The sequence below is a fragment of the Crocodylus siamensis genome, chromosome 3, assembly GCF_052110815.1.
Source record: "Crocodylus siamensis isolate JL-2025a chromosome 3, ASM5211081v1, whole genome shotgun sequence".
NCBI classification, from domain to species: domain Eukaryota; kingdom Metazoa; phylum Chordata; order Crocodylia; family Crocodylidae; genus Crocodylus; species Crocodylus siamensis.
Genome location: NC_143397.1, coordinates 62,497,687 through 62,524,620, shown reverse-complemented (window position 1 = coordinate 62,524,620; position 26,934 = coordinate 62,497,687). Strand labels below are relative to the sequence as shown.

General features: G+C 46.9%; 1 protein-coding gene and 1 pseudogene across 2 annotated transcripts in view; one reads left to right on the top strand and one right to left on the bottom strand.

Annotated features, from left to right (window-relative positions):
- Positions 1-26,934, top strand: part of CCDC112 (coiled-coil domain containing 112) — a 111,428-nt gene that overhangs the window by 50,100 nt on the left and 34,394 nt on the right. The window contains exon 1 of one of the 2 annotated variants that reach the window (XM_090038399.1): positions 6,149-6,259. The exons of the other annotated variant lie outside the window; for it this stretch is intronic. Coding sequence (XP_089894525.1) covers positions 6,209-6,259 — 51 coding nt within the window. The 5' untranslated portion in view covers positions 6,149-6,208. Of the gene's footprint in view, positions 1-6,148; positions 6,260-26,934 lie in introns of those variants that run through there. 2 annotated transcript variants of the gene reach the window in all.
- On the bottom strand, positions 21,886-24,224 carry LOC149868332 (uncharacterized; annotated as a pseudogene).

Sequence of the window (26,934 nt, the reverse complement as noted above, 5' to 3'; positions counted from 1 at the left end):
GGGCACAATTTGTGGGTGGGCCTGGGGGCAGGCCAACAGCCCCATATCCACTCCTATACTTTTATGCCGTGATTTAGTGCCACCCCCTGACATGCTGCCAGCCCATGCAGCAAAAAAACTGCTGCATCTTGAGTGGTGCTGAGTTGGGGGCCAATCTCAGGAGGGGCACATGCCCCCCACCCACTACAGAGACTGCCCTCCTCCCCTAGGCAAACCCTGGCTAGGACCTGGGGCCAGGGCGGGGGGCTAAACTCCCTTCCCCCAAGTACAGAGCTGCCCTGTTCTGCTCTACTAAGAACTTACTACTGGTTGTGAGTGTGGACTACAAATCCCAGAGGCACCTGGAAGCAGGAATAGGAAGTGATGAGCAACCCTGAAGATTCCTGCTGATATGATTCTGGATTGGAAAGCCCAGAGACCTCAGGAGCAACAGCAAGCCATGTTCTAGCACTCGCCGGCATCTGGCTTGAGCCACTGCAGGTGTGTGGCCGCATTTTCTGAATCAAAACTGAATGTCTAGCCAGTTGTTTCTCAGTTTCATTTCTGTAGCTTAGACTAAGTTGCAAAGACTGAATCAAATCAGCCTCAGGCTTTTTGACTGTCTGTACTTAGCTTCAAAGTTTCTATCAAGATTTTTCTAAAAATAAGATTAAGTTCAGACTTGTTGCAGACTGATTTGCTTCAGTGACTAATGCAAAGATACTATTGAAACCTCCCCGGATATAAGCAGGAGAAGGACTGTTGGTGTCGTAAGTGTAAGGACATTGTAGTAAATTTTGTTAAACTAATTGCAGGCTATGGGTGACAAAGGTACAGAGAAGATAGATGATTGAGGGTTTTGAGGTAGTACAGTGGTGCTAGCAGATAGGAGACCTTCCCTGTGGTGAACAGAAACTGGACTGTCCTTCAAAACATCTAGGAAAGCGTACCTTGTAGATACTTTTTTATCAAGATTGTTCCAGAGGACAAAAGGGATATTTGTATTTACATCAACACAAAAACTCCTCAAGACATTGTAGGGCAGTCCAGACCTAAAAACAGGTTCTTGTTGCTGATTAGAGACTCTGGTCAGTTTTGCATGCAGATGATAACACCAGTAAGAAGTTTAGTGAGTCTCTTACCCTATGAACATGAATATCAAAGTACTGACATTTACCTTTTTACAAATTATTTTGCTCCAAAGAGTCTGAGACCACTTGCTAAGCAAAAAGGCTCTGACTGAGGTAAGACTGATGTTTAATAATCAATTTAAAGAAATTCTGTTACAACTACAAATTGGACCACATTGGCTTGTACCACAAACTGAAATGGATTTAGAAATATAATGAGAGGAATGAGACCACTGCCATGTTTTTCAATGACAAAATTAACCTGTTACAAGAGTAAGGTTTTACTTTGTTCTAGATGGTAAAATTAAATTAAATTAAATTAAATTGATGTTTTTCCCTCTTGAAGATGTGAATCTGTTAAATCAATAAATAGTATTCATAAAACATGTTACATGGCATAATGTAGCATAGTGGACAACAATGGAGCCTTCTTCTGTAAACATCTGTTAGAAGTACAGGCCTCTAAAAAATCTGTCAAGTTTATGTATTTAGCACATTTTCACTCTATTCATCAGCTTTGACAACTGTTTCAAGCCTTGCGTAGGCAAAAGCCATGTGTTTCTCAGCAGTCATTTGTACTAGGCAGGGATTCCAACAGCATCTCCAAAGATTTGCTTTACTAGTACACAAGGTAAGTGGACTCACTTATCAATTCTTTTATTCCTTAGGCAGTTGAAAATAACAAGATCACTTTAACTGGCTTTGTTTCTACCTTTACTGACCACCACCAATGTAAGGGTACTATCCTGCAAATCTGTTCACTGACTTGGGAGGCAGGGGCAAAAAGAACCCATGCGCTGATTCAAACTGTGCCAGCAGAATGGCAGCAGCCTGAAGTCACAGTTACCCTTGTGTCCTGAGTGCCCAGCCAAGTTGCTATGCTGCCATTCATAGGAACAGTCTATTTTAAATTGGTGGGGAGTATTACTGAGTGTGTTTGCAGGATAAGGCATGTGCTTGCTAGCAGGAGTGAACACTCTTTTACCTTGTTATATAAAAAGATGGTTATTTTTGTTGGAGCTTTTCTGTTTCTGATTCTGGCCTTCCTTTTCTCCCTTTTGGTAATGCTTCAGCAATCCACATTTCTCCTTAATGGAGTTGTGATCCAGAATCCAAATGAGCTTATGTTTTTGCCTCGTACGAACACTTATTTTGTCTGCTCCATAAACTGTTTCAAATGATCCTGATATTAGTGGCCCGGTGGGATAATAACTTCTGACACAAAAACTAATTTAAAGATAGTCTAATCAAGATGGCCAATTTTGGACAGTGCTCCTTTGCACTGGTTCAAATCTAGTAATTCCTTGATGTACCTTTAGAGCAAACATTAAAACACTACACTGATTTTGTTTACTGGGAAAGTATAATAGTTTACTGGGAAAGCATAGTAAAACTATTATTCTTCATTAATAGTTGCTAGAAAATATTTTACACCTGGATTTAAACAAAGCCAAGAAAATTATAATATTCGGGATTAACAAAACAGGCAGGGAGGACAATAGCCATTCATGGTCATAATCGGTAATCCCTCAATTCAAGAATGGTATCTACCATGGCTCATTGATGGGTTTCAAAGTGACTCAAGAGCCCAATCCTTGAGCTACAAACATGTCTGCAGAAGTTGCAGGTCTTTCCACAAAATAGGCCATAGGCTAGGATTTCTCTCATTTTCCTTCTTCTGTTCTTTCTTTCGGCTTCTAGGACAAGGCGCTTTACCTCGAAATGGGCTACTGCTTTGTTGAGGTTGCAGGACCACTGAAGTTGATGCCATCATCAGTTTTCTTGAGCTATGCCTTCAGCAGGTCCTTGTAGTACAAGGGCTGGCAATGGCCGACCAGCAGTGGACTCCATTTCCCAGCAGTCTCTACCTGCATGGCTGGGGCCACATTCCATGGAGACCACAGTAGCAGCTGCACTGTGATAGCTGGGGCTGAGGTTTCTGTGGAGACCGGTCTCAGCAGTGCTGCCAAGGCAGGGAGCTGCTCCAGGGTTAGGTTGGGATCTTGCAACGGTGACAGCATAGTCCAGAGCCGGGGCAGAGCTGTAATCTACAGCCTGCATGCTTCAGGTAGGAGTGTGCAGGCAGCAGATCGTGGCTCTGCCCTGGCTCCAGACCATAGTGTCACTGCTGGGAGGAACCGGAGCAGAGCCATGATCCACTGCCTGCACACCCCTGCCCAGAGCATGGAGGCTGCAGATCACAGCTGTGCTGAACCATGCTGTCACCACTGTAAGGTCCCAGCCCAGCCCCAGAACAGCACCCCACCCTGCCACGTGCCCTGCCAGTGCGGCTGGGGCTAGCCTCCACGGAAACCCTGATCTCACGCTATCACAGTGTGGCTGCTGCTGGAGTCTCCATGGAAACCAGCTCCAGCTACGCAGGCAAGGGCTGCTGGGAAATGGGGTCTGGTTGCCAGCTGGATCCACTGTTTTGTCCACCCCTGTTGTAATGTTTCCTCTGGCCATTGTGAGAGGCCATTACCAAGCTGGAGTAGACCAGTTGTTTTGGTAGTCAACAGTTGGGCATCCACACACGATGTCTGGTCCAACAGAATTGGTGCCTGAGGATCACTGACTCAATGCTGGTAACACTGGCCATGTGTAGACGAAATGAGAGGCGTGTGCGCACAACACTTTAAAGCAGGTTAAATGCTTTTGCATCACTTTAATGGTGTTGATGTTTGCACGCGTTGGCAGTGTATCGCTTAGTAATTCCAGCCACAGTAGCAAATTCAGCAGCATAAGGTGCCTTAAATGACTTGGGGCACAGCAAAATAAAACTCCTTTGAGGAGTTTTAGTTTGCTGCCCTACAGCCGTGGAGCAAAGCACCAGGCTTCGTGCAGCTCAGGGACTCTGTAGGAAGCCCTGTAGGCAGCATGACAGCAGCCTGGGAAGGCAGGCTCTGGAAGAAAAGCGTTGAGCCTGATCTTTTTTTTTTCCGTTTCCCTAGAGCCTGCCTGCCTGAGCTGTGCTGGGGCTCGGTGCTTCCCTCTGTGGGTGCAGTGCCCCCTGGGAATGCCTGAGCCAGGTGCCTGTGGGCAGGTGCTGCCTGTGGAGGGGTGGCACTGCTGCCATGGAGGAAAGCACCAACCACCCCCCGCAGCCCAGGGCTGCCAGCAGCTTGCCCTCCCTTTCCTGCTGCTGGAGAGGCAGGTAGGTTTGGGTGTATGGGGGTTTTAAAAGACCTAAATTGAAGCGGTGTTTTTAAAAACCCACCATTTCAATTTAGGGCCCCCGTTTCATCTACACATGCCCGCTGGCTATATGTAGCAATACATATAGAGCTCTTATAGAAGTTACCCACTAGTAGACTGATCTATAGATACATCAGATCATATATATAGATATCAGTGGTATCTATATATCACTACCTTCTAGTGGCTGACCTCTATGAGATAAAAGCTGTACTACTACTGCTACTGTTATTAATAACTCAGGGAATAATTTTTAGTTCAAATACTAGAGCCTTTGGTTTTGATATAAAAGAACCTAACTTGACATTATCCTCCACAGTGCAGATTTGTGCAATAGGTGACAGCTATGATGCAATCACAGATTTGTGGCTGATGGAAAACAGAGCAATTGATTACTAAGTATTAAAATATCATTTAACAACTTCTTGTTCCTGATAAAATCTATGAAATTTTTTTTTAAAAATCATGCAGATCTCAACCTGACAATGATTTAAATTAGTCTCTTAGGAAAAATAGTTGTCTTAATATGATTTCAATGTTATCCTCAAATACTCTTTACTTGGTATACATGACATTCAATGCACATAAATAATGGATGCTTGTCTTTCAAGTAATATGCACAATTTTATTTCTAAGCATCACCCATGTTTTGTAATAAAAGGTATTTGGACTTAATCATTTGGTAAGTCATAATTGCTTGCTTTGAATACCGTGCCAGGACTGTAAAACAATCTGTCCTTCTTTGTGTTTTCATCTGCATTTTTTCTTCTGTACTCTCCTTTGCATTCCTGTAACATTCTGATAGACGGAGATATAAACTGGTCAGTTTTGTGAAGAATCACACTATTTCTCTTAATGCATTCAGATGTTCAGATACCACAGTGAAGGAGACAGTATAAAAATCTGGATAATGACTAAAGCCTCCATATAAGAAAGACTACATTCTGGACCCGCACATTTTGATTTTGAACTGTTTGCTCCTACTTTTAATATCACAAAGGAGATGTACTTGTAAAGTGGGGCAGGCAATTATTTTGGGTGGAGGACTGCTTACTGAGTTTTGGCAAGCTGTTGAGGGCTGCATAGATAGCCCCGCCCCTTGACAGGTGCCCCACCCCCTGGTCACTGTCTTTTAACTGAAAGTCCACCCTGTAAACCCGGACCTTTGTCACTAGAAGTTCCTCCCCTTGCCCCCGGAAACATTCCTTTCACCAAAGGGGTTTTGCCATCTCAGAACCAGAAGAATACCAAATTATATTCTGAAAATCGAACATCTACAACATTCATGAATTTGATTTCAAAAAATATTTTTGTCCTGATTTACATGTGTTTGTGTAGTGTGCATAGAGGGTGTTGAACAATAGCTTAAAATGAAGTCTTACTCTTGTATATTGTGGGGGGGTAAGTATAGGTTTGTGGGGGGCTGTGGCAGAATGTCATCTCTGCCTCTCCCCAAACTCTGCTATCAGGTGGGTGACCATTCTGACAATTTGGTTACTGTGGTCACTACAGAGGGTAGACACCCCTGGCCCCATTGGCTTCAGGTAACCCTGAGTTGTAACCTGAGCTGGATACATTCCTGAGGGAGGGGGAAACCTGCTCCCCTTGCCTACGTGACTGGCCTCAGACATGGAGGGGGGGACTTAAACTCCCTATTGTTCTAAGCAATGTCATCATGACTGGAAGGGAGCTAGAGACCCTGCCAGTCTACCTGGCAACCAGTGATGCAGTTCAAATTGGTTGGCTGGCAGTCAACAACTGCTGGCCTTCATTGGATCAGGTAAATGAAATCATAAGAGCTACATAAGTTAAAAACTGCCTGGAAGGAAGGCCAGCAGCCATGATGAAAACTGTCAGAGAAGCTGGATCATCTGAAACATTCTCTCTCTTGAAATTCATGGTCAATGAACTGCTGGCCTCCAGAGGAAATCTCTACTTGCTTCTGGATGATACTTGTGAGTAAGCTACTTTAGATCTAACTAGATATATAGCTTGCAGTAACTCAGATGTGTAATCAAAGGCTACCATGCCACTGTTTGCTGTAAAGGATTTATCTGATATTGCTCTACCCTATACCCTATTCCAAACCTACTCCTTGTAACCAATGAAGTTTTCCTCTGTACCTAGCATGGGAGACTTATTGGGAGAGGGTCTAGATTATGCCTTGGGGTCCCCTTGGTTCAGGTGACTAAGGGGGATCACTATTTGTGCTTCAGATTGAGGGAAGCACCCTGAGTTCTTGCAGTGGGTCAAGTACCCTCAAGGACTATTAGGCCTGTGTTTCCCAGGGGGCACAGATCAGTCCAGACCTGGGTGGTGGTGGCATTACCCCCAGCCTTGCAGGTGTGTTCCAGGAAGGGGGTTGGCTGGATGTGAGACACCCCTAGGGAGGCACTTGGAGCCTGGAAGGTGGTTGGGTGCAGTGAGATGGGTGGCTCAATGCAGGAGCACCCCCTACTGGCCTGCCACACTGTGTATGTGTGCATGTGTGGGAGGGTGTAGGTGTGTCTTTGGGGGTTTTGTGGGGGGTGGATAGGTGTGGGGGTGGGGTGGAGTGAGGGAGCATGTGGGTGTATGTGTGAATATGTGGGGTGTGGGTGGGTATGGGGTTTGTGGGTGGCTGTGTATGGGGGAGAGGGTGGCTGGGATGTGTGTGTGGGGGTCTGCATGTATGGCCATGCAAGGAGGGGTATGAGTGCATGTGTATGGTGGGGTGTACATGTGGGTCTTGCTTCTGGCTTCCCCTGTGTCCTACTGCCCCTGGCTCCTGTCATCTTTGACATAAGCCATGAGTAGATAAATATACGTTTTCTAAATTCTTAGGGGCCCTGTGGACCAGATGGAATGGATTTGTGGGCTCTGGGATGTATTCAGCCTGTGGGCTGTATTTTCCCTGCCCCTATTGTAGAAGTACATGATCTGTCACTTGGTACCCCAACTTTCAAGTTGCTGAGCATCCTGTTGGGAACCCCCAAACCTTTCCTGTTTCAAGTCCAGAAAATGTTGAGAGAAGCATGTGCTAGTTTGTATGAGGTTAACAAGGGTCAGTGGTAATCTAAAAATGGTCATAAAAAACAGGTGGCAGACAACAGAAAGGAATAACTAGTTCAGCCATGCACCTCTGTTATGAAATGATTTTTTTCACTCCATTGAGCAGTTGTTATGGAAGTGTTCCTGTACTGAAAAATACAGCCAGGTTTGAGATCAGGGCAAATTTACCTGTTACCATTCAGTCACAATACAGCAAGGTAAATGGAAATTAACTGGAAGGGTCCAACGTTTGTGGTTTTGGTTGGCAATAATTTTTCTTCCTGAAATCTCAGGAGCTGCACTTAGGAGACACAATCATCTATGGGCTCCCTTTCTGCTAGTTTTCCCCCTAATTGCTGATCATGACTCCAGCAGATGGCTTTGTTTTTCTTCTACAAAACCTCTGGGATCTTTAGAGGATGGATTTGAATATTTCTTCTAGGGGAAAGTAAAGCTCAGTTTGAAGTAAAATAAAACACCTTTCTGGAATTTCTAATTTATATCCCCCACTCTTCAAAATTAGTTAAAAGCAACCACTCAGTGAACACAAATTTAAAAATAAAGCTGTCTCTCCAACTGGGCTTGCAAAGTACAGTAACAGACTAGTTGCATAAAAGCAATGGGTGGACAGCCTATAATTTTCTTGGACTTTAGCACGGCGTGGTACCAGAGAGAAAGCACATCATTTTGCTGGATGCTTGCCACTTTGAGTGCAACTGTGCTCCCCTCCCCCACACCACTGCATCAGGTGTGATCCCACTGCTCCCTGCTCCGCTGGGCTGGGTGCAGCCCCACTGCCCTCCCTCCCCACCTACTATGTCAGGTGTGACCCCGCTGCCTCCCTGCCCCGTTGCATGTGACCCTACTCTTCCCCTCTTCCCCCTCCCCCTGCTGCATTGGGTGTGACCCCCTTCCCCCCCACTCCTCCACTGTGTCAGATACGACCCTGCTTCTCTCCCCCACCCCACTGTATCTGGTGTGACCCTGCTGCTCTCCTCCCCCCACCACATTGGGTGCAACCCCGCTCTCCCCCCTGCCCCCTGCCGCATTGGGTGCAATCGTGCTCCCCCCTCCCCCAACCCTCCGTGTCAGGTGTGGCCCCACTGCTCCCCCTCCCCTGCTACAACGGGTGCGATCCCACTGTCCCCCCTGCCGCCCACTGCTCAAGTGCAACCCCACTGCCCTTTCTACCTCTACTGCTTCAGGTGCAACCCCACTGCCTCCTCTCCCCCACCATGTTAGGTTTGACCCTGCTGCCCGCCCCCACCCTCCTGCCATGTCAGGTGTGACTGCTGCACCCCCAGCTCATCAGGTATGACCCCGTTCCCCCTGACCCCCACTGCGTCAGGTGTGACCCCACTCTCCCCCTCCCACTCCAGCACATCAGGTGCAATCCTGCTGCCCGCTCCCTCCCCTCCGTGTCAGGCACAACCCCGCTGCCTCCCCACTGCATCAGGTGTGACCCCACTGCCCCCCGCTATGTTGGGTGTGACCCTCCTGCCGCCTTTGTCCCCCTGCTGCATTGGGTGCGACCTTGTTCCCTCCCACCTCCTGCTGCATTGGGTGCAACCCTGCTGCCCCCTCCCTGCCACCCCACTGCATCATGTGTGATCCCGCTGCCCTGCCTCCCCTGCTGCATCGCATGTGATTCCACTGTCCCCCTTTCCTCCACTACATCAGATGCAACCCTGCCCAATGCTGCATCAGGTGCGACTCCTCTTGCCCCCCTCCCTGCAGCTGCAGGTCCACCTGCCTGCCTGCTCCCCTCTCCCCCTCCCTGCTGGCTGTTCTGGGGGCTAGCAGGGCTGGGTAGTGTGGGTCACAACCACCACCACTGTGATCCCTCCCTTTGCCCCCAGGCAGGGAAGTGGGGGCAGCCCTGCTGCTTGGAGCTGGGGCTGGGGTGTGTTGGCCACTGCTACAAACATCCTTGGCAGCGGTGCGAAGTACAGCTGCCCACCCTCTCAGTGGCTCATGCACAGTTGGCCCGGAGCGTTACGGACAGACACACACAGAGATAAGACTTTTATTATATTAGAATAGAATGCTTAGGGCTGCTTGAATTCAATGACATCATCTCATTCCTGGGCTTTGGTACACATTGAGGGTGAACAAGTGTGTGTTGCTTGCTCTGCATAGCACCCCCAGGCAAGGCACAAGCATGGTGTAAGGCCTATTGATTGAGGTTGAGCATCCCTCTGGGAACACACCCAATTCCATTTTACACCAGTAATAATGTTGAAGTGTGGCTGGTAGGGAACAATTGTCCTGCTTAGAAGGAACCAGACAGTAAGATATCTAAATAGTATCCATTGTACCAACAAAGAACAGGAAGAAGATGAGGACCTCAAGCCCTGAGCGCTGGGTAAATGGTGCTCTTCCTGGGGATATCCTAATAGCCAGGCAGTTCTCCTGCAGCTTCAGGTCTATACTATTTTATATTAGCTGCCTATAAGGACCACCTTATCAGTCATCATATCTGAATGCCCAAGACAAACTCATTTTCACTGGCCACATCCTCTCTGCTAACAGCCAGGAAAAAATGAGATTCACTGAAACTATAATAGTAGCTGTATGCCCTCTGGGGATTCCCAGATCCTCCATTGTGCGTTCAGTAAATTCAAGGATATTACACCTGGATCTGGGTGCTAATATAAAGAAGTGTCAGACCATAGGATGAATTCACTGCTTTGCTCTGTTCCCTCTGTGCCACTCAGGAAAATAGTGGAAACCATTCCTATTTTGTGAGGTTCTTTGGTTGTGAGGGAATTCCTCAGTGGATGTAGAATGTGCGGAGACTTCAGGCTGCTGCAGCCTACACTGGGATTAGGGCAGAGAGTCAGGAAACCCCGTCTGTGAAGAACAGCATACATACATACATACTGGGGGTCCTATCATAGTGTCATTTGTCACTTGAGAAATCCCTGGCCCTAGCAAATGGTTACTATACTTGATACCAAACTCATTAGGAGTCCTCAGCATGATGCTATTACATACAGAGAACAGTACGTAAAGAATCTCTTGCTGAGCAATATAGAAGTTTCTTTTCCACATGACATTGACAGGGCATCTCCACAAACACCATGATAAACATTCTCCACAGTACCGCAAAAAAAATAAATAATGAAAGAGGCAAAATTCAAAGAATGGCAAATGGCTTTGAGCTGCTGGCTTACAAGGATCTGCCTTTGTTCATCCTAGGATGGCTGGGAGGTCAGCACAACAATGATGGTTCTTTATAAAGCACTGAAAGGAAATGGTGCAGAAAAGAAGAAGTGTTAAGAGTTCGTTAAGTTGAATACAAATATGGATTTATGTTGGTTATTAAGAAAATCCATTGAGGAGGTTATAGTTTCATAGTTGGTAGGGTGGGAAGGGACCTGAGGAGATCATCAAGTCCGATCCCCTGCCATGGGCAGGAAAGAGTACTGGGGTCAAAAGACCCCAGCTAGGTGATTATCTAGCCTCCTTTTGAAGACCCCCAGGGTAGGAGCGAGCACCACTTAACTTGGAAATTGGTTCCAGATCCTAGCCGCCCTGACCGTGAAGTAGTGCCTCCTGATATCTAGCTTGAATCTACTCTCAGTCAACTTATGGCCATTATTCTTTGTTACCTCTGGTAGTGCTCAGGCGAACAGGGACTGTCCCGTTCCATGCTGGTCCTCCTTGGCAAGTTTATAGACAGCCACCAGGTCCCCTCTCAGCCTTCTCTTGTGGAGGTTGAACAGGTTCAGGTCCCGTAGCCTCTCTTTGTAGGGCCTGCCCTGCTGCCCCCGATCATGCGGGTGGCCCTCCTCTGGACCCTCTCGATGCTGGCCACATCCCTCCTAAAGTGCGGCGCCCAGAACTGGATGCAGTACTCCAACTGCGGCCTGACCAGTACCGCATAGAGGGGAAGTATCACCTCCTTGGACCTGCTCGTGATGCATCTGTAGATGCATGACAAGGTGTGGTTAGCTTTGCTGACCGCGTCCTCACACTGTCAGCCCATGTTCATCTTGGAATCAATAATGACTCCAAGGTCCTTTTCTGCCTCTGCACTGACAAGAAGGTTGTTCCCCAGCCTGTAGGTATGCTGCTGGTTCTTCCTCCCCAGGTGCAGTTCTTCCTCCCCCCTTGCACTTGTCAGTATTGAAACCCATCCTATTCTCATCCACCCACCCTGGTAACCTGTCCAGATCTAGTTGTAGCCTGTCCTTCTCCTCCAGTGTGCCCACTTTTCCCCACATCTTAGTGTCATCTGTTAATTTGAACAAGGTGCTTTTCACCCCCTCGTCCAAGTTGCTGATGAAGATGTTGAACTGTGCGGGCCTGAGGACCGAGCCCTGTGGGACCCCACTGCCCACATCCCTCCAGGCTGAAAAAGACCCATCCACCACCACTTTCTGGGTATGGCCCTCCAGCCAATTTGCGACCCATCTGACTGTAGGCATTGACACCACAGTCGCCTAATTTTTTAATGAGAATGGGGTGAGAGACAGTGTCGAAGGCCTTCTTAAAGTTCAGAAAGACTACGTCCACCGTGACACCTGCATCTGAGGATTTTGTGACCTGGTCATAGAAGGCAGCCAGGTTGGTCTGACAGGACCGGCCCCTAATGAACCCATGTTGGTTGCCCCTAAGCATGATCTCTTCTGCTGGTCCCTCGCAGATGTGCTTCTGGATAATCTTCTCTAAGAGCTTCCCCAGGACCGAGGTAAGACTAACAGGCCTATAGTTTCCTGGGTCCTCCTTCATCCCTTTTTTGAAAATGCGGACCACACTGGCCCTTTTCCAGTCTTCTGGCACCCAGAGTTAGTTAGCAAGTAGAACAGTTTTGTGTAATGATGAGGTTGGTGCAGTGTTATCACTAAAATTTTGCAAGGTAAATGTTAATAAAGTTATAGTAGTGTATTGTGCAGTGATTCTCAGCCCAGGATACTGGGGCATCCTTGAGTGTCATGCAATCCTTTGAAGGGTGTGTGAGGAGATAAGCAGACAAGTCTGGTCATTCCCCCAGCCCAACTGCCCTGTAATAAATAAGGTTTTGTTTTTTTTAATGGGATGCTGCTCAGTTTACAAAAGTTTTGGAGGAATGCCTTGTCTAAAAAGACTGAGAACCACTAGTGTAGGGTGTGATGCAGTATACCAAACTAGATTTGAAGGGCTCCTTTCTAGCCTTATTATTCAGTAATTCTAATTCCCAAATGTAATACTGCAATCCTTACTCATCAGTTTAATTCCTTTCTTAGCATAGGCTCTGATTACTGTTTTGTTTGATTAATCATTATCATTGCCTTATTTATACAGTAGTAAAAGCATGATACATGCTTGACAAACATGCCCTGAGTTAACCCAATTTGTAACCGACCCCTCTGGCAGAATACTCAAAATACACACCCTTCCTATCAGTCTTTTTTGTCTTACTGAGGAATATAAGAGAGAGTAGAATACTGTCAGCATGGGGTGGGGGGACTCCTGAATTGTTTATTTAGGCTAATTTTAATGTCCCTATATCCTGTCAAAACATGATCTGTGCTATATCAGCGAGCATGGATCTTCTCTCCGGTATACAAAAGCAGCTCTAAATGTTAGTAACCCCTGACTTAAATTGCTATAAGTGAAAAAAGAAGCAGGCCCACTGTGTTAATATTAGTAGGGCTTATGGGTGGAGTGGAAGCTGTTGTGTTTTGTGACAGTGGGAAACATGGATATCTGCCATCGCAGGGGGTTGCATATAGTAGCAAAGGTCCATTTTTAGGGCTTACCCAGGGAGTATATTGCCTTACCTTGCATTTAAGCCAGAAGCATTCTGGTCTTATCTTTTACATTTCAGTCCACACTCATATTCAGGTACATACTTCCTATTACTTTTATTCTCAGCAGTTTTGCTAACCCCGTTATTCCCTGATTCCCTGTTAGCTGTCTCACCTTAGGTCTCTATATTACCCTGAAACTACATAGTACATTGCTCAACATGTGTTGTCCCTTAATCTAACAGTAAGCTCTGTAACATATGGCATCATTGCTTATCCTCCCCACTCATCTCCCAAGATATACTTATCGGACAGTGCCTTCTTTTCCTTATGCCTGTGCAATCAGTAGATTTATTTCTGCTTTACACCAATGTAACTGAGAGGAGAGACAGGTTTAAAGTTTGTTGTGTTTCCTGACACTTTGTCTAATGAATTTTGCAGAATACCTGTTGGCTGAAAACACAATTCTGGCTGGCACATCTTGTCTGAGTGCTGAGTGGGCATTCCTCACATCCTGTGTCATACCTATAGTGTCTGTGAACCCACGTCGCGTTTATGCAGGTTATGTGACTAACTACATACTCTGTGTTGCAGAGGCTTTTTAATACCTGATATCTACAACAGAGAAATAACGTACCTGCTAGTTTGCACCAATGTATCTTCCATATAATGTGTTTTAGAGGAAGCAATACAGATAATCATTAGAGAAGTCAATGTGATTAAAAATCAGGGGGAAACTCCATCAGCTGCCTCTATTTGATAATGTGACCTGAAATAGAAAGATAAGGGTTTATATGAAAGTTAACAGAATTTATCCAGCCACATCAGCTGATGCTAATCTGATAACCAATATTTAGTAATAACTTCAAGGCATTTTAAACTACTGAAATAAATAAACCTTTTTATTTTTGGCACTGTGACAGCCTCCTTCATCTGGTGTATCAGTGTCCTCATGCTAAAAAATGGTGGCAAGGCGCTTGAACTAAAGCTTGTTGAATAAGATTTAGTTCAAGTACTGCCACCACCATTTTTAATCATGAGGACACTGATACGAGACACTGCTGCAATTTAATTAGAGTGGCAGTCAGAACTACTCTAATTAAAGCACAGCTACCCCACACCCCCAGAGCACACGTAAAAGTGCCCATGCCAGTAGCAGCAGGCAGGGCTAGCCTAGCAGTGCCCACGACTGGCTGTGTAGAGCCATTCAGCCCCTGCTCTTTTGCATGATGCCCTTGAACCCCAGCATGCGGGCAGCTGCCTGAGCCTGCCCAGCAGGGCCGAGGGGGAAGGTGTGAGTTTTCCTGGCTGCCCAGGGCTGGGTGGTCTCTAGGTCGGGTTCCCCGGTCTGCTCCGTCTACCTAGGGCAGGGCCATGGGACCATTCCAGGCCTGGAAAAACTGGGCCACTTCTCCGCAACTGAGCCCTAAGTCCCAGGAGCTGGACTCCAGGGGCCTCTTCCCCTCCTGGTGCTGCTGCTAGGGGCAGGGTAAGTCCCCATGCCCTGTTGGGGAGGCTGAATAGACCCAACCCTGGCCCTGGGAAAGGCAGTACCTGGTTGTGGGGGATGGCTGTGCTGCACACAGCAGGGGAGAGCAGCTGCAGTGGCCCCTGCCAGGCTCTGTCCCCAGCCCCTGTGGTGAGGACCCCTGGGCGCTGCAGACTGAGTCATGCTGGGCCAGGCAGCTCCGCTCACCCCTTCCTGCCCCAGCCACATCTCTGTAGCACTCTGCCTTTTACAGTGCCCACCTGAGCCCCAGCCCACAGCCTGTGCTGCATCAGTGCCCAGGAGTGCCAGCTGCTCCGTTCTGCTCCAGCCCAGCCCAGCCCACCAATGAGAGTGGGGATGGAGAATGGCTCGGGCCCCAGCATCTGGATTTGGTCCTCCACACTCAAGATCTCACTGGCTTGTGGGAGGGAACCCAGGCATCTGGGGCCCCTGCTAGAAGGCATAATTATCAGTAAACATCACCAGCTACAATCGCCAAAAATAAAGCCAATAGCAGATCCTTTTTATCAGTGCCGAGCCGACATCCAACCGATATGTCAGTGAACCTCTAGTAATAATATGTTCCTGGGCAAATTATGTAGCTCTTTCTAGCTGTAGCTCTCAGGGCACTTCACAAAGATGGGTGTTTTCCACATTTAAACGTAAGGGAAAACAAGATGTGCAGAGTCTGTGATATTCCTTGGGTTCCACACTGCCCATCAATAGCAGAGCTGGAGAGAAAATCTTAGACTTCTGATACACAGCCACAATTTCTAGCCATTGAATTACAATGCCCCTCCAGTGAGCTACTTTATTCTAACTGCCTACAAATACATAGATATTGGATATCATATGCTTGTCAAAAGAATATGCTCCTCGGATGTAGGCTGATGCATTTGTTGCATCTTGATTATTCCATTCATTTCTACTGAAAATATCAGTTTAACACAAGACTGTTTTGGCAATGAGCGGTGACTAATTAGAAATGCTCTCCTGGCCTGTACTCGTTTTCTGCTTTGAAATGGATACATCTCTGATATCAGAAAAAAAAAAAGAACAAGAACATGATCCTACTCTTGGAGTCTATTTGGTTTACAAATACTTCTTGAATGTAGTATTAGTCCACCCAGGCAATTCACAGGCTTAGCATTCAAAGTTCATAAATTGGCAAAGTCAATGGAGTAATTCTGATTTACACCTGCTGAGGATTTGGCCTATTATTTTAAATCTATGTTCTGATGAACTGACCTGATATTTAGATTCCTTACCCAAAGTGCTGTTTCTCCTAGTGGTATGATTGTACTGTTCCTTATCAAATTCTACTCTCCACATCTAATTTCAACTCAAACCTTCTTGGTGCTATTGTGGTGATAAATTAAAGGTGCTGCAGCTTTACTGACCCAGCTGGTCCTCAAGGTGGAATCCCATAGTGCTACTACAGGTGTGGGCAAAATGCAGCCTGTGGCCCAGGCCATTCTATCCAGTCCATGGGGTCCCTAAAAAATTCAGAAAATTAATATTTATCTGCCCCTAGCTGCCTGTAATGCGGTCCTTGATGGCTTGCCAAAACTCAGTGAGTGGCCCTCCACCCAAAATAAGTGCCCTCCCCCGTGCTACCTAGCGTTCAGTGACTATAATTGACAAGAATTCTTTATCATTTTGTGCCCCATTCCTGGAACAACTATGCGGGTCAACAATACTAATTGAGTCTGCATCGAGGCAGCCTCCACGCTCATGTCTACATACCTAGAGGGCCCACATATCCATTTACCAAAATCATACTACCCTAATCTTTTGCAGCTTCTCTGCAAGACCCTTCTGCATGAACTGGAGAGTATGCACTGGTATATGCATGGTTATAGCAATGGTTAAAAGAAATGCTGTTAGAGGCCACTGTATTGACCTACAGTGGGACACCAAATTGTGAAGTGTTTGTCTCGACTGATCTGCCTCCCTCATTATGTGCTTTCAGCTGGCTTTCTCCCTGCTTGATGTATTATTTTTAAGCTTTTAAGACATCATTAAAAATGTTATTTATGACAATGATGCAGTTTAAGGCCTTGATAGTCTTCCTGAAATCTCTGTTCTATTGACTGTCACTGGATGTGGAGTCTGCTCATGCGGTACCTACAGCTGAGACACCACCCATGCATTGTTAACTGCCTCCAGAGATCTGGAAGGAATGCTGGAGGCTTGGCTGTTCTGTTTAATAAAGGAAACACTAACTAAAATCTGGAAAACGGATGAAATTATAACAATCATGTACAACCTTGATTATACTTAGTAGTTCCAGTTGCCATTCATAGCATATTCTTCAATCTGGATTTGGAAAATGTAAATACTCCAGAGTCTTAGCTTAAAACTGCTTTTTTGTGAGTTGCAAAGATTTGTTTCTATAAGAGTATTTTAAATTAAATTAACATGACGTGTCTTTCAGCTGCATTTTCAGAGTGTGCTCAGAATTTGTGTGTAGTTGTGAGGTGGCTTGTGCAGTCACTGTACCAGTGTACAGCCACAGTATGAGTTAGCCACTTAAGCACATAGGTTTCCTATAATTGCAAACAAAAATTATATACATCAAGTCTGAAATGTTAATTCTTTAATTCCAGCCTCTACCTAATGGCTTAATAATTACATCTGTTGTGCTGCACTATGGGAACCAGGAAAAAAAAAGACACGATAAAAATGTTGGTAAAAATTTATTTTAGCCCCAGCAAAGTCAGTGGCAAAACTCTGATTGACTTCAATGGCAACAGGATCAGGCTCTAAATCTGTGATGTACCAACTTAATCTCTTTCTTTGTAAACTAATATCGCATTCTAAACAGCCATACTTAATTATGCTTGTTTACGTCAGCTTTTGCCTGTAAACTATTTTCTTCATGAACTTGGGAGTCACCCTTTCTGCAAGTCATGCTTCCCTAATAAATCTTCATGATGTTGTTATACATCCTCTTTTCTCTCTCTCTCTCTCTCTGACTTCTTGTTTGTTCTGCTCAGAGTACTGCTGATGGTGACATAAGCTGGTGGCATCTTGCCCTTTAAATGACTGAAGGAAAATAGGATTCCAGAGCTAAAACCTTTTTACTGGAGGGCTGCTGTGCTCTCATGAAGGCTATAAAAGGACATGTCCTAAAGGGATAACACAAGACAGTGCACCAGATTTGACTGTTGGTCAGGAATGAACACACAGTAGATACTGGAGAATAGTGCAGGGGCTTTTAAAACACAGAGCCACGCTGAAGAAAAACTGGAGGAAACAGGTGCTGAGGAAGGTGTTGAAGATCTAGCATGACTGAGGCCCTCAGTAGAGTGACTATGGGATGTGCCAGTTTTAGATGCAAGCAGCTGCTCAGGTTGATGATTGAAAGAACATATACAAATGTGTATGGAGGAGAGCCTCCAATTTATTGCTTTGCTCAGACTTGGCTAAGCCTAGAGCTTTCTGTAGTTTCACTTGAGCACTGTTTCCTTTTGTGTACCATGCAGCTCGGCACATATTTCTGTTATGCAACATTCCTTGCACATGGGACTTGGGACCGCTATTTTGCCTTTGACACAGTAAGAGCACACTTTTAAAAAGCCTGGAGATTTAAAATAATACATTGGGTAAATGTCACATTTTATTGTGCGATGAGTATCACATTGTTTTTCTGCTACTTATAAGTGTGTGAGTTAACTGTTTTCTTGTTCCTTTTATAGTAGGAGAGGGAGAAAAGCAGGGAAGGCATGGGGGTGGAAGTGGATGGGGAGGAGGAGGTACAGAAAAGCCATGAGATTATTTGCAAGTGAGGAGAAACACGGAAATCCTAGAGAATGAAAAAGGGGGGGGAAAAAGGAATTGGAGAAAAAAGGAGGGTTCAGAATGAATTAATAGAAGCTCTGGTTCTGCTGTCTGGTACACAGTTATAAATCTTATAAATAAGAAAAGAATTATAGACTTATACATAAGTAAAGAATTATTAATTTGAGATTCATAAAATAATGTATCAGTATATTTGTCCAGGGTTTCACTCCAATTTTAACCTTCTACTTCACTTTTACTGTGAAGCCCAATTTACAGTTTAAGCATAAAATACTTTTCCTGAAAGAAAGAAATTGATTTTTACTATATAAACATGAAAAGAATTGAGAAGAGTGCCAAATGGGGTGGCAATTAGGCCCTAGATTAGAGGGTATTCTTGAAGAGAACAGACTGAAGCTACAAAGGCAGATTTACTTTGCCTATCATCTCTCTTTTTTTTTAAGGACCGCTTGCTATAACTAAGCCACTATTTTTAAGTCTTGAGCCATCCTCTCTGCTCTGACAGTACTTAGGCTATTTGAAAGGCCCCTTTCAGCTGGACTTCTAAGCAGAACTGCACAAAAATATTTCATACAAAAATTCAACCCTATGAAATTTGCCCTTATACTGTAGTTGAGAAAATCCCTTTTTCTAAAAGGTGTTTCACTAACTTGGCTTTATGTGAAAATATATTAGAGCCAATAGGATGGGATGTTGATCAGACAAGGTAAAATCAAAGGATGGACTAATTTAGAGCTGATTTGGATTATGCAAGTGAGCAAATACTGCCGGGACAGGAGACACAATGGGAGATGATAAAGAGATGAAGCTATGAAAGAGAGGAAGCCTCCTTTGTGTTTCTGGGACATTAAGCAGACTTAGGCTTAGTTTCCCAATGTGAGAAGACTGTGAAGTACTGAGTATTGTCAACTCCTGTTGAGGTCAAGGAGAGATGAGAGTGCTAAATATGGGAAGAGCTACTACTGTAAATAAAAGCAGGAAATGTGATATGGTGCAAAAGGGAGGGAAAAGGTGATATCTTGTACAGGACTAACCTATGTATTTGGGAGAAATGAGAGATAAGCTGTTGGGTTTCAGTTGCCCTTTATAATACAAATGGGGCTGTGGTGGCTATCAAGGGTTTAGGATCATATGTTCCAGGACTAGCCAACTTCTGAGTGGCTCAGGGCTGCACTCCACTGGGAACCTCTGCTGTTCTGTGGGTAGTACAGGCTCCCTTCTGTCACAGCGTGGGCAGAGTGACCTCTCCTCCAAACATGAGAACCCGAGCTGCACTGCCCCCAGAGGTGAAGGCAGGAAGCAGAATCTGGAGAAGGGGGAGCCTGGTGATCCAGGCAGCAGCAGCAGCAGTGACAAGGGTAGCGGCCAGGTGGGAGCCTGCAGACTGGAAGTTAATCCTCTGTGGGCTCTATATAGTCCATGGCCAGCCAGTCGTACAGCCCCAGTGTATCCCATAGAATCATAGAATCATGGAAGTGGGGTCGGAAGGGACCTTGTAGATCTTCAAGTCCGACCCCCTGCCTGAGCAGGAGAAAAACTGGGCTCAGATGACTCCCACCAGGTAGGCATCAAGCCTCTTCTTAAAGATCCCCAGGGTAGGAGCCAGCACCACTTCCCTTGGAAGTTGGTTCCCCTAGCCGTCCTAACTGTGAAGTTCTTACGGATATCTAATCTAAACCTACTTTCCAATAATTTGTGTCCATTATTCCTTGTTATGCCAGGGGGCGCTAGGGGAAACAAGGTCTCTACCAAACCCTTCTGGCCCCCCCTAGTGAGTTTATAGATGGTCACCAGGTCCCCCCCTCAGCCTTCTCTTGTGAAGGCTCAACAGGTTCAGGTCCCATAGTCTTTCATTGTAGGGTCTGCCCTGTTGTCCCCGGATCATGAGAGTGGCCCTCCTCTGGACCCTCTCAATGTTGTCCACATCCCTCCTGAAGGGGGGCGCACAGAACTGGACACAGTACTCCAGCTGTGGCCTGATCAGTGTTGCATAGAGGGGAGGATCACCTCCTTGGCCCTACTTGAGATGCACCTGTGGATGCATGACAAGGTCCGGTTAGCCCTGCCAACCGTGACCTCGCATTATCAGCTCATGTTCATCTTGGACTCAATAATGACTCCAAGATCCCTTTCTGCCTCCGTGATCTCAGGAAGGGAGTTTCCCATCTTATAAGTGTGCTGCTGGTTACTGCTGCCCAAGTGCAGCACCCTGTTTTTGTTAGCCCACCCTTGTAACCTATCCTGGTCTTGCTGCAGTCTTTCCCTCCCTACCAGCATGCTCACCTCACCCCAACTTGTGGTATCATCAGCAAATTTAAACAGGTTGCTTTTCACCCCATCGTCCAAATCGCTGATAAAGAAATTGAACAGCGTGGGCCCACTTGCCCCCAGGTCGAATATGACCCGTCCACCACCACCGTCTGAGTACGACCCTTGAGCCAATCTGCAATCCATCTGACTGTGTAGGCATCAATGCCACAGTCACCTAGTTTTTTAATGAGGATGGGGTGGGAGACAGTGTCAAATGCCTTGCTGAAGTCCCAAAAGACTACGTCACCTGCATCCAATGCTTTTGTGACCTGATCATAAAAGGCAATCAGGTTGGTCTGACATGACCTGCCCCTAATGAAACCGTGCTGGTTGCCCTTGAGCATCATCCCTGAAGCTAGCCCATTGCAGATGTGCTCCATGATGATCTTCTCAAAGAGTTTCCCTGGGATTGAGGTAAGACTGACGGGCCTATAGTTGCCTGAGTCCTCCCTCCTCCCTTTTTTAAAGATGGGGACCACGTTGGCTATCTTCCAATCATGTGGCACCTGGCCCAAGGACGACAAGCGCTCATAAAGCCGTGCCAAGGACCCCGGCTAGCTCCCTCAACACCCTGGAGAGCATCTGGACCTGCTGATTTGAACACGTCCAGTCCCTCCAAAAGCTCTCTAATCGGGTCTCCCCAACCTGAGGTCTGGAGGCGTTCCCCTCGAGTCTGTCTTGCATCAGGTGGGGAAGTCCTGGTCCCTGCACAAGAAAATGGAGGTGAAAAATTGGTTAAAGAGGTCTGCTTTCTCTGCTGGCGCAACCACCAGATTGCCCAGAGGATCTTGCAGCGGCCCCACGTTTCCCGGTGCCTTCTTCATCCTCCCTATATATTTGAAAAAGGACTTTTTATTATCTTTGATCTTGGATGCTAGTCCTAGCTCTATGTCCGCCTTAGCTTTCCTGACAGCTCCCCTGCAGGCCCAAGCAGAGGAGGTATACTCCTCTTTGGTGATAGCACCCCCCTTCCACCGGGTGTACATTGCCTTTTTGGCAATCAGGCATTCCCGGATGCCCTTGGTGAGCCAGGGGGGCTTTCGGGCACTCTTGCCCCCCTTGCTTCTTGTTGGGATGGTCACCCCCCCGGGGCCCTGAGTATCGTCTCCTTAAGGAATGACTACTCATCTTGAGCACTGAGTTCCCCTGCTCTCGAGAACCCCAGTGCCTCTTCCACTAATCTCCTCAACTCATTGAAGTTGGCCTTCTTGAAGTCTAGGGCTACTGTCTTGCTGCAGGCCCTTGACACCCTGTGCTGGATGGTGAATTCCAGCAAGCGATGATCACTATCACCCAGGCAGTCAAGAGCCTGGAGGCCCCTTACCAGGTCGCCACCTGTGGCCAGGACCAGGTCCAACAGGGCATTTCCTCTGGTGGGACTGTGCACCACCTGAATTAAGTGGAAGTCCTGTATCTTGGCCAGGAACCTCCTGGAACGGTCCGACCTGGGTGACTGTTCCTCCTAGCAGATGTCCAGGTAATTTAAATCACCCATGACAACTATATCCCTTGCCTTAAGTGCCTCTACAGGCTGGCCCGAAAATTCCCAGTCCAGCTTCTCCCCTTGGCTGGGGGGTCTGTAGTAGACTCACACCGTTAAATTCCTCTCCCCACAGCCCCCTTGTATCTTGACCCAGAGCACTTCAGCTTGGCCCTCCTCTGACCCCATTCTGCTGGCAGAGGATGTGTATTGCTCCTTGACATAGAGCACCACACCCCTACCTTTCCTTCCTTCTCTATTCTGCCTGTAAAGCCTATAGCCCCTAATGCTAACTGCCCAGTCGTGGGATGAATCCCACCACATTTCTGTAAGCCCTATTATGTCTGGGTTTGAACTGGCTATTCTGAGGGCGAGTTCCTCCTGTTTGTTCCCCATCCTACGAGCATTGGTATATAGGCATTTAAGGCCTTGCATAGCTGTGTGTGTTACCCCCTAGTTTGGTAGACTGTCTGGACCCCTGTTTCTTACCTGGGCACTCCTTGCATTTGTCACTTGTCTTGCTCAGGTGCTGTCTTCTCGTCTTCCTGTGGCGCCCTCCCCCAGTGAGGCTAATTTAAAGCTTGTCATACGAGAACAGCCAACCTGGAAGAGAAGACACACTTGCCTTTAGGAGAGAGGTGAAGCCCATCCCACCCCAGCAAGTCCCCTGCCCGAAAGCATGGGTCATTATCTAGGAACCCAAGGCCTGCCTGGCGGCACCAACTGCATAAGTGCCAGTTGACCTCGCCAGTGCAGACCTCGTGTCGCCGTCCCCGCCTACTTACCGGAAGAAGAGAGGAGAATACCACCTGCACCCCCGTCTCCTTAAGCTTGTCCCCCAGAGCCTCGAATTTCTTCATAATGCGGTCAGGGTTGTCCCTGGCCTCATCATGCGTTCCCACGTGGATGACAACCATGGGGTACTGGTCTCCAGGTTGGATGTAGGCTGGGATCCTCTCCGTGATGTCCCTAACCCGAGCCCCAAGCATGAAGCAGACCTCTCGCGCCATGGGGTCAGGCCAGCAGATGGAACCTTCCAGCCCTCGTAGGATGGAGTCTCCGATGACAAGGACCTGGCATTTCTTCCTGCTGGTGTTCGCTTTCTGCCCATTCCTTGTCATGTGAGGAGTGGCATCGTCTCTGCTGGAGGCAATTTCTCTGTCTTTCTCCATCACTGCTGCCAAGGCATCAAACCTGTTCCCCAGGTGAACCTGGGGAGCTTCCACCATTCTAGGCCTAGCAGCTCTGGATTTGGACACTGTCTGCCAATCCTGTGTTGAATGCGTCTCATGTGGGGGCTGTACAGTGGGTGACCGGACCTGCAGAGAACAGAGATAGGCATCAATTTCATCCTCTGCATCCCTGATCCCCCTCAGCCTGCTCACCTCAGCCTGGAGCTCCCTTACCTGCTCCACTTAGGAGTCATGCACAGGAGGGACAGGCAAGGGGACCACCAGGCCCCCCCCCCCCCAGGACCCGACCGAGCCCCGCCACAGACAGGGGGCAAGGAGCCACCAACCCTGCCATGAGCTCCTTCTGAGTGGAGTGGAGGCCTCAGAAGAGCCCATGACAGGCGGCAGTGCCAGGGCGGGGCCCCTGACAGCCATGCTCCATGTCTGCATCATGTCTGCAGAGCTGTGCTTACTGCTTTTGCTCGCTGGAGGTGCTGCTCTGGGCAGCTACCTCGTGCCTGCCTTATGCGAATGCTGGCACAAATGCCAGCGCGCCCTTACAGAGCGCTCCTGTTTGTGCACACTGTTTGCGCACGCTACCCGCGCGCAGCTCGGGAGCGCGGCTCCCTGTCGGGCGAGCTAAGAGGACTCTGAAGGGCTTCCCCTCCGGATCCACCTCAGCTGTGCTGTACCCTCTGCCCCACTTACCTTAGGGGGAATCAGCTGTTGCTGCCCCTGCTACTGTCTCCTCTGCAGCTGCTGTCTCTGCCGCCGAGGTAAGGGGGTACACGTGTGTGTGTGGCACACGTGTGCCCTGCTCCTTCTGCTCCTGCTCCCCAACTACCCATGATCTAGCTGACCTAGGACTTCATCTACAACCTTTATTTGTACCAAGGTCATTTTGAATTGGGTCCGTAGAGTGGTACTAGCTGAGTTTCAAGCTTCCTATGTAACTAAACACATCTGTTTGTTACTGGACTAATGGACTTGATTACAGAATCTCCAGCTGGGCTCCTAAGGGAGCCTTCTGGGACAAAATGACAAGCAAACAGAAGTTGTAGTTAGTGTGACAAATTTCATTTTACTTTTTCCTCTCTTTCAACTGCTGTATTGTGGTCCTTTGTCCCATTAAACCAATTGAATATATTCTACCATTGCCCTTATGGGTCTTTATGTTGTTTTTTCTTTGGCACTTTATCCTTCAGCAATGATCTACTTCTAAATGTGTAGCTTTTTCTAGAAAAGAAACTTGTAACTGGATCTTCAACACCAAAAACACTCTTTAGCATGATTCTTTTGTGATATTTATGCAGGATCGCTGTCAACAGTACAACCTCCTTTGACATGTTACAAGAATCAGTTCAAAGGCTTTCAGGGCATGTTTGAAGAGTAGTTGCAAATCGTACCAAGTACAAAAGAGATAGCTGTCTTATAAATATTGCATATAGACACACAAGTGTCTGAATTAAAGTGTACATGTGTTGGTAACGGTGGAAGGAAGATATAAAGAGGGTTTGGTGTCAAGGGACCATTATATTTCTCTCCTATGACCCTGGTATTCAAAACTTTTCTACCCCATTTCTTTTTTCATGCCAGTATTTTTTTACAGTGTAAATTGGAGACAAGAAAAGATTTGCTGTTTGTTTCTACTAGTGATCAGGTGTTTTTCAGATGACACCTGGTGGACAAAAAATAGATATGCAGCTGGAAATAATAACTAGCAAATGCAAGTCTTTCTCATCCCTTCACTCAGTGGGACAGTGACCTGATCTTACACCCATTTTAGCACTAGAGAACTGTTTGTTCTGTTTTCACAGGAAGTCGCAACAGTGCAGTGCTTCCACACTAGCCATTCTGTTTCAGGGTCACAGGCTGACTCTACATCCACTTCATTTAAGTAGATTATTAGCACAGTTCTTCAGAGCAAATACATACCACCCAAGGATCTATAATATTCATTTGCACCTGTTCAAGTTTTAGATTACCTTAAGTGATGCTTTGAATGAGTTCATCCTGTCCATGAGCCAATGAGGATTAGTCCTTGTGGCCTCACATTTGTAAGAAGGTAGAGTGACATCAGCCTGCCTCTAAGGTGCTATGGGCCTGGAAACCTAAGCAATCCCACAATGAGGACTTTCCCATATGGGTTGTAGTGCTCAGGGAGATAAGCAGCACAGCTTCATTCTTTTCATTAATGTACTTTTTTAAAAATAAATTTCAGTTTTTCTTTAAGTTGGGCTACAGATATCCTTAATTTCTGCTTGTTTTCTAGCTACCCCAATGGTTTCACTCTAGAAATCAGACAAAGGATTAGGTCCGTGTTTTGGTCAAGTGGAAAGGCATCCAGTGAGCCTTTTGGCCTATTAGAGGGAGTTATGTTATCTTGTTCTCTCCCATGTATGCAGTGGGGTCACAAAGAGATATATCACACCTTGGGTCCTGTGAAAACAATGGGTGGGTACTAGTGTATCATGGCAAGTGAAGTAGCTTACCTAGGGTGTAAGCGATGGGTAATCCTTTTCCTTTCTTTTGGTTTTCAGGATGTCAGAAGTGTGGGAGATATTACTTAGGCAATCCTATGACACCTGTGGCATCCCCATGGAGTTAGTATATTGCAGAGTAGATGCTATCAGCGCTCTGATTTATGTTTGTGTTTTCCAAGTTATATTTAAAAATGCACCTGTTTTAATGTTAAACTGTATTTTTCATCATAGTTCTATTTTCATCTATATTTCTTTACTGCATGGGGATTCTGGGATCTGCTCTTGAGGATGGGATAGCCAAAACTGAGACTCATTGGGCATGTCTGCATGTGCAATGAATTTTGAAGAGATAAACTCTGGTGCATACTGTGCCAGAGTTAATTACTCCTGGGTATCGTGCCCAGGATTGCAGCACATTGAGCCAGGTCAGAGCAGCCCCAACTGGCAGAGGACCCAGGGGGCCAGGTTTCCAGCCCAAACCTGCTCTGACCTGGCTAAATGTGTTACAGAGGGGCTGGCTGGGGCGTGTGGATGCTCCAGTGTCAGGCTAGCCAGCAGGCAGCTCCTGCACTGAAACACTCTCATGCCCCAGCCAGCCCTATAGCATCCATATGTGCATTATTGCGCACTAAAAATCTCTGCCACAGGATAGTACTTGTATTTATAAGTACTAACTGGTAATAGTGTTTATTAATTTATTGTGGCCTAATAGGTTTGCATGAGTAGAAGCTGAAATGTTTACTATGGAGCTAATTAGGTAGCTCTGCAGTAAACGTCTCATGTAGAGCTGTCCACTAAGTATCACGTTAGGGCAGGGGCAGGCAAAGTCCAGCCTGCAGGCTGGATCTGATCCGCAGTGGACAGCAATTTCCAGCAACTCCTACCTGCCTGGCTGGGGCCAGTGTCCTTGAAGATCCCAGCAGCAACCACGCTATCATGATAGCATGGGACCAGAGTTTCTGTGGCGACTGACCTCAGCAGTGCTGGCAGGGCATGCAGCAGGGCGGGCTGCTCTGGGGCCAGGCTGGGATCTTGCAATGGTGATAGCGTGGTCCAGAGTCAGGGCAGAGCTGCGACCCCCCTGTGATTGCCTTATATATGGTGGTGGTTGTTCTACCACCACCACT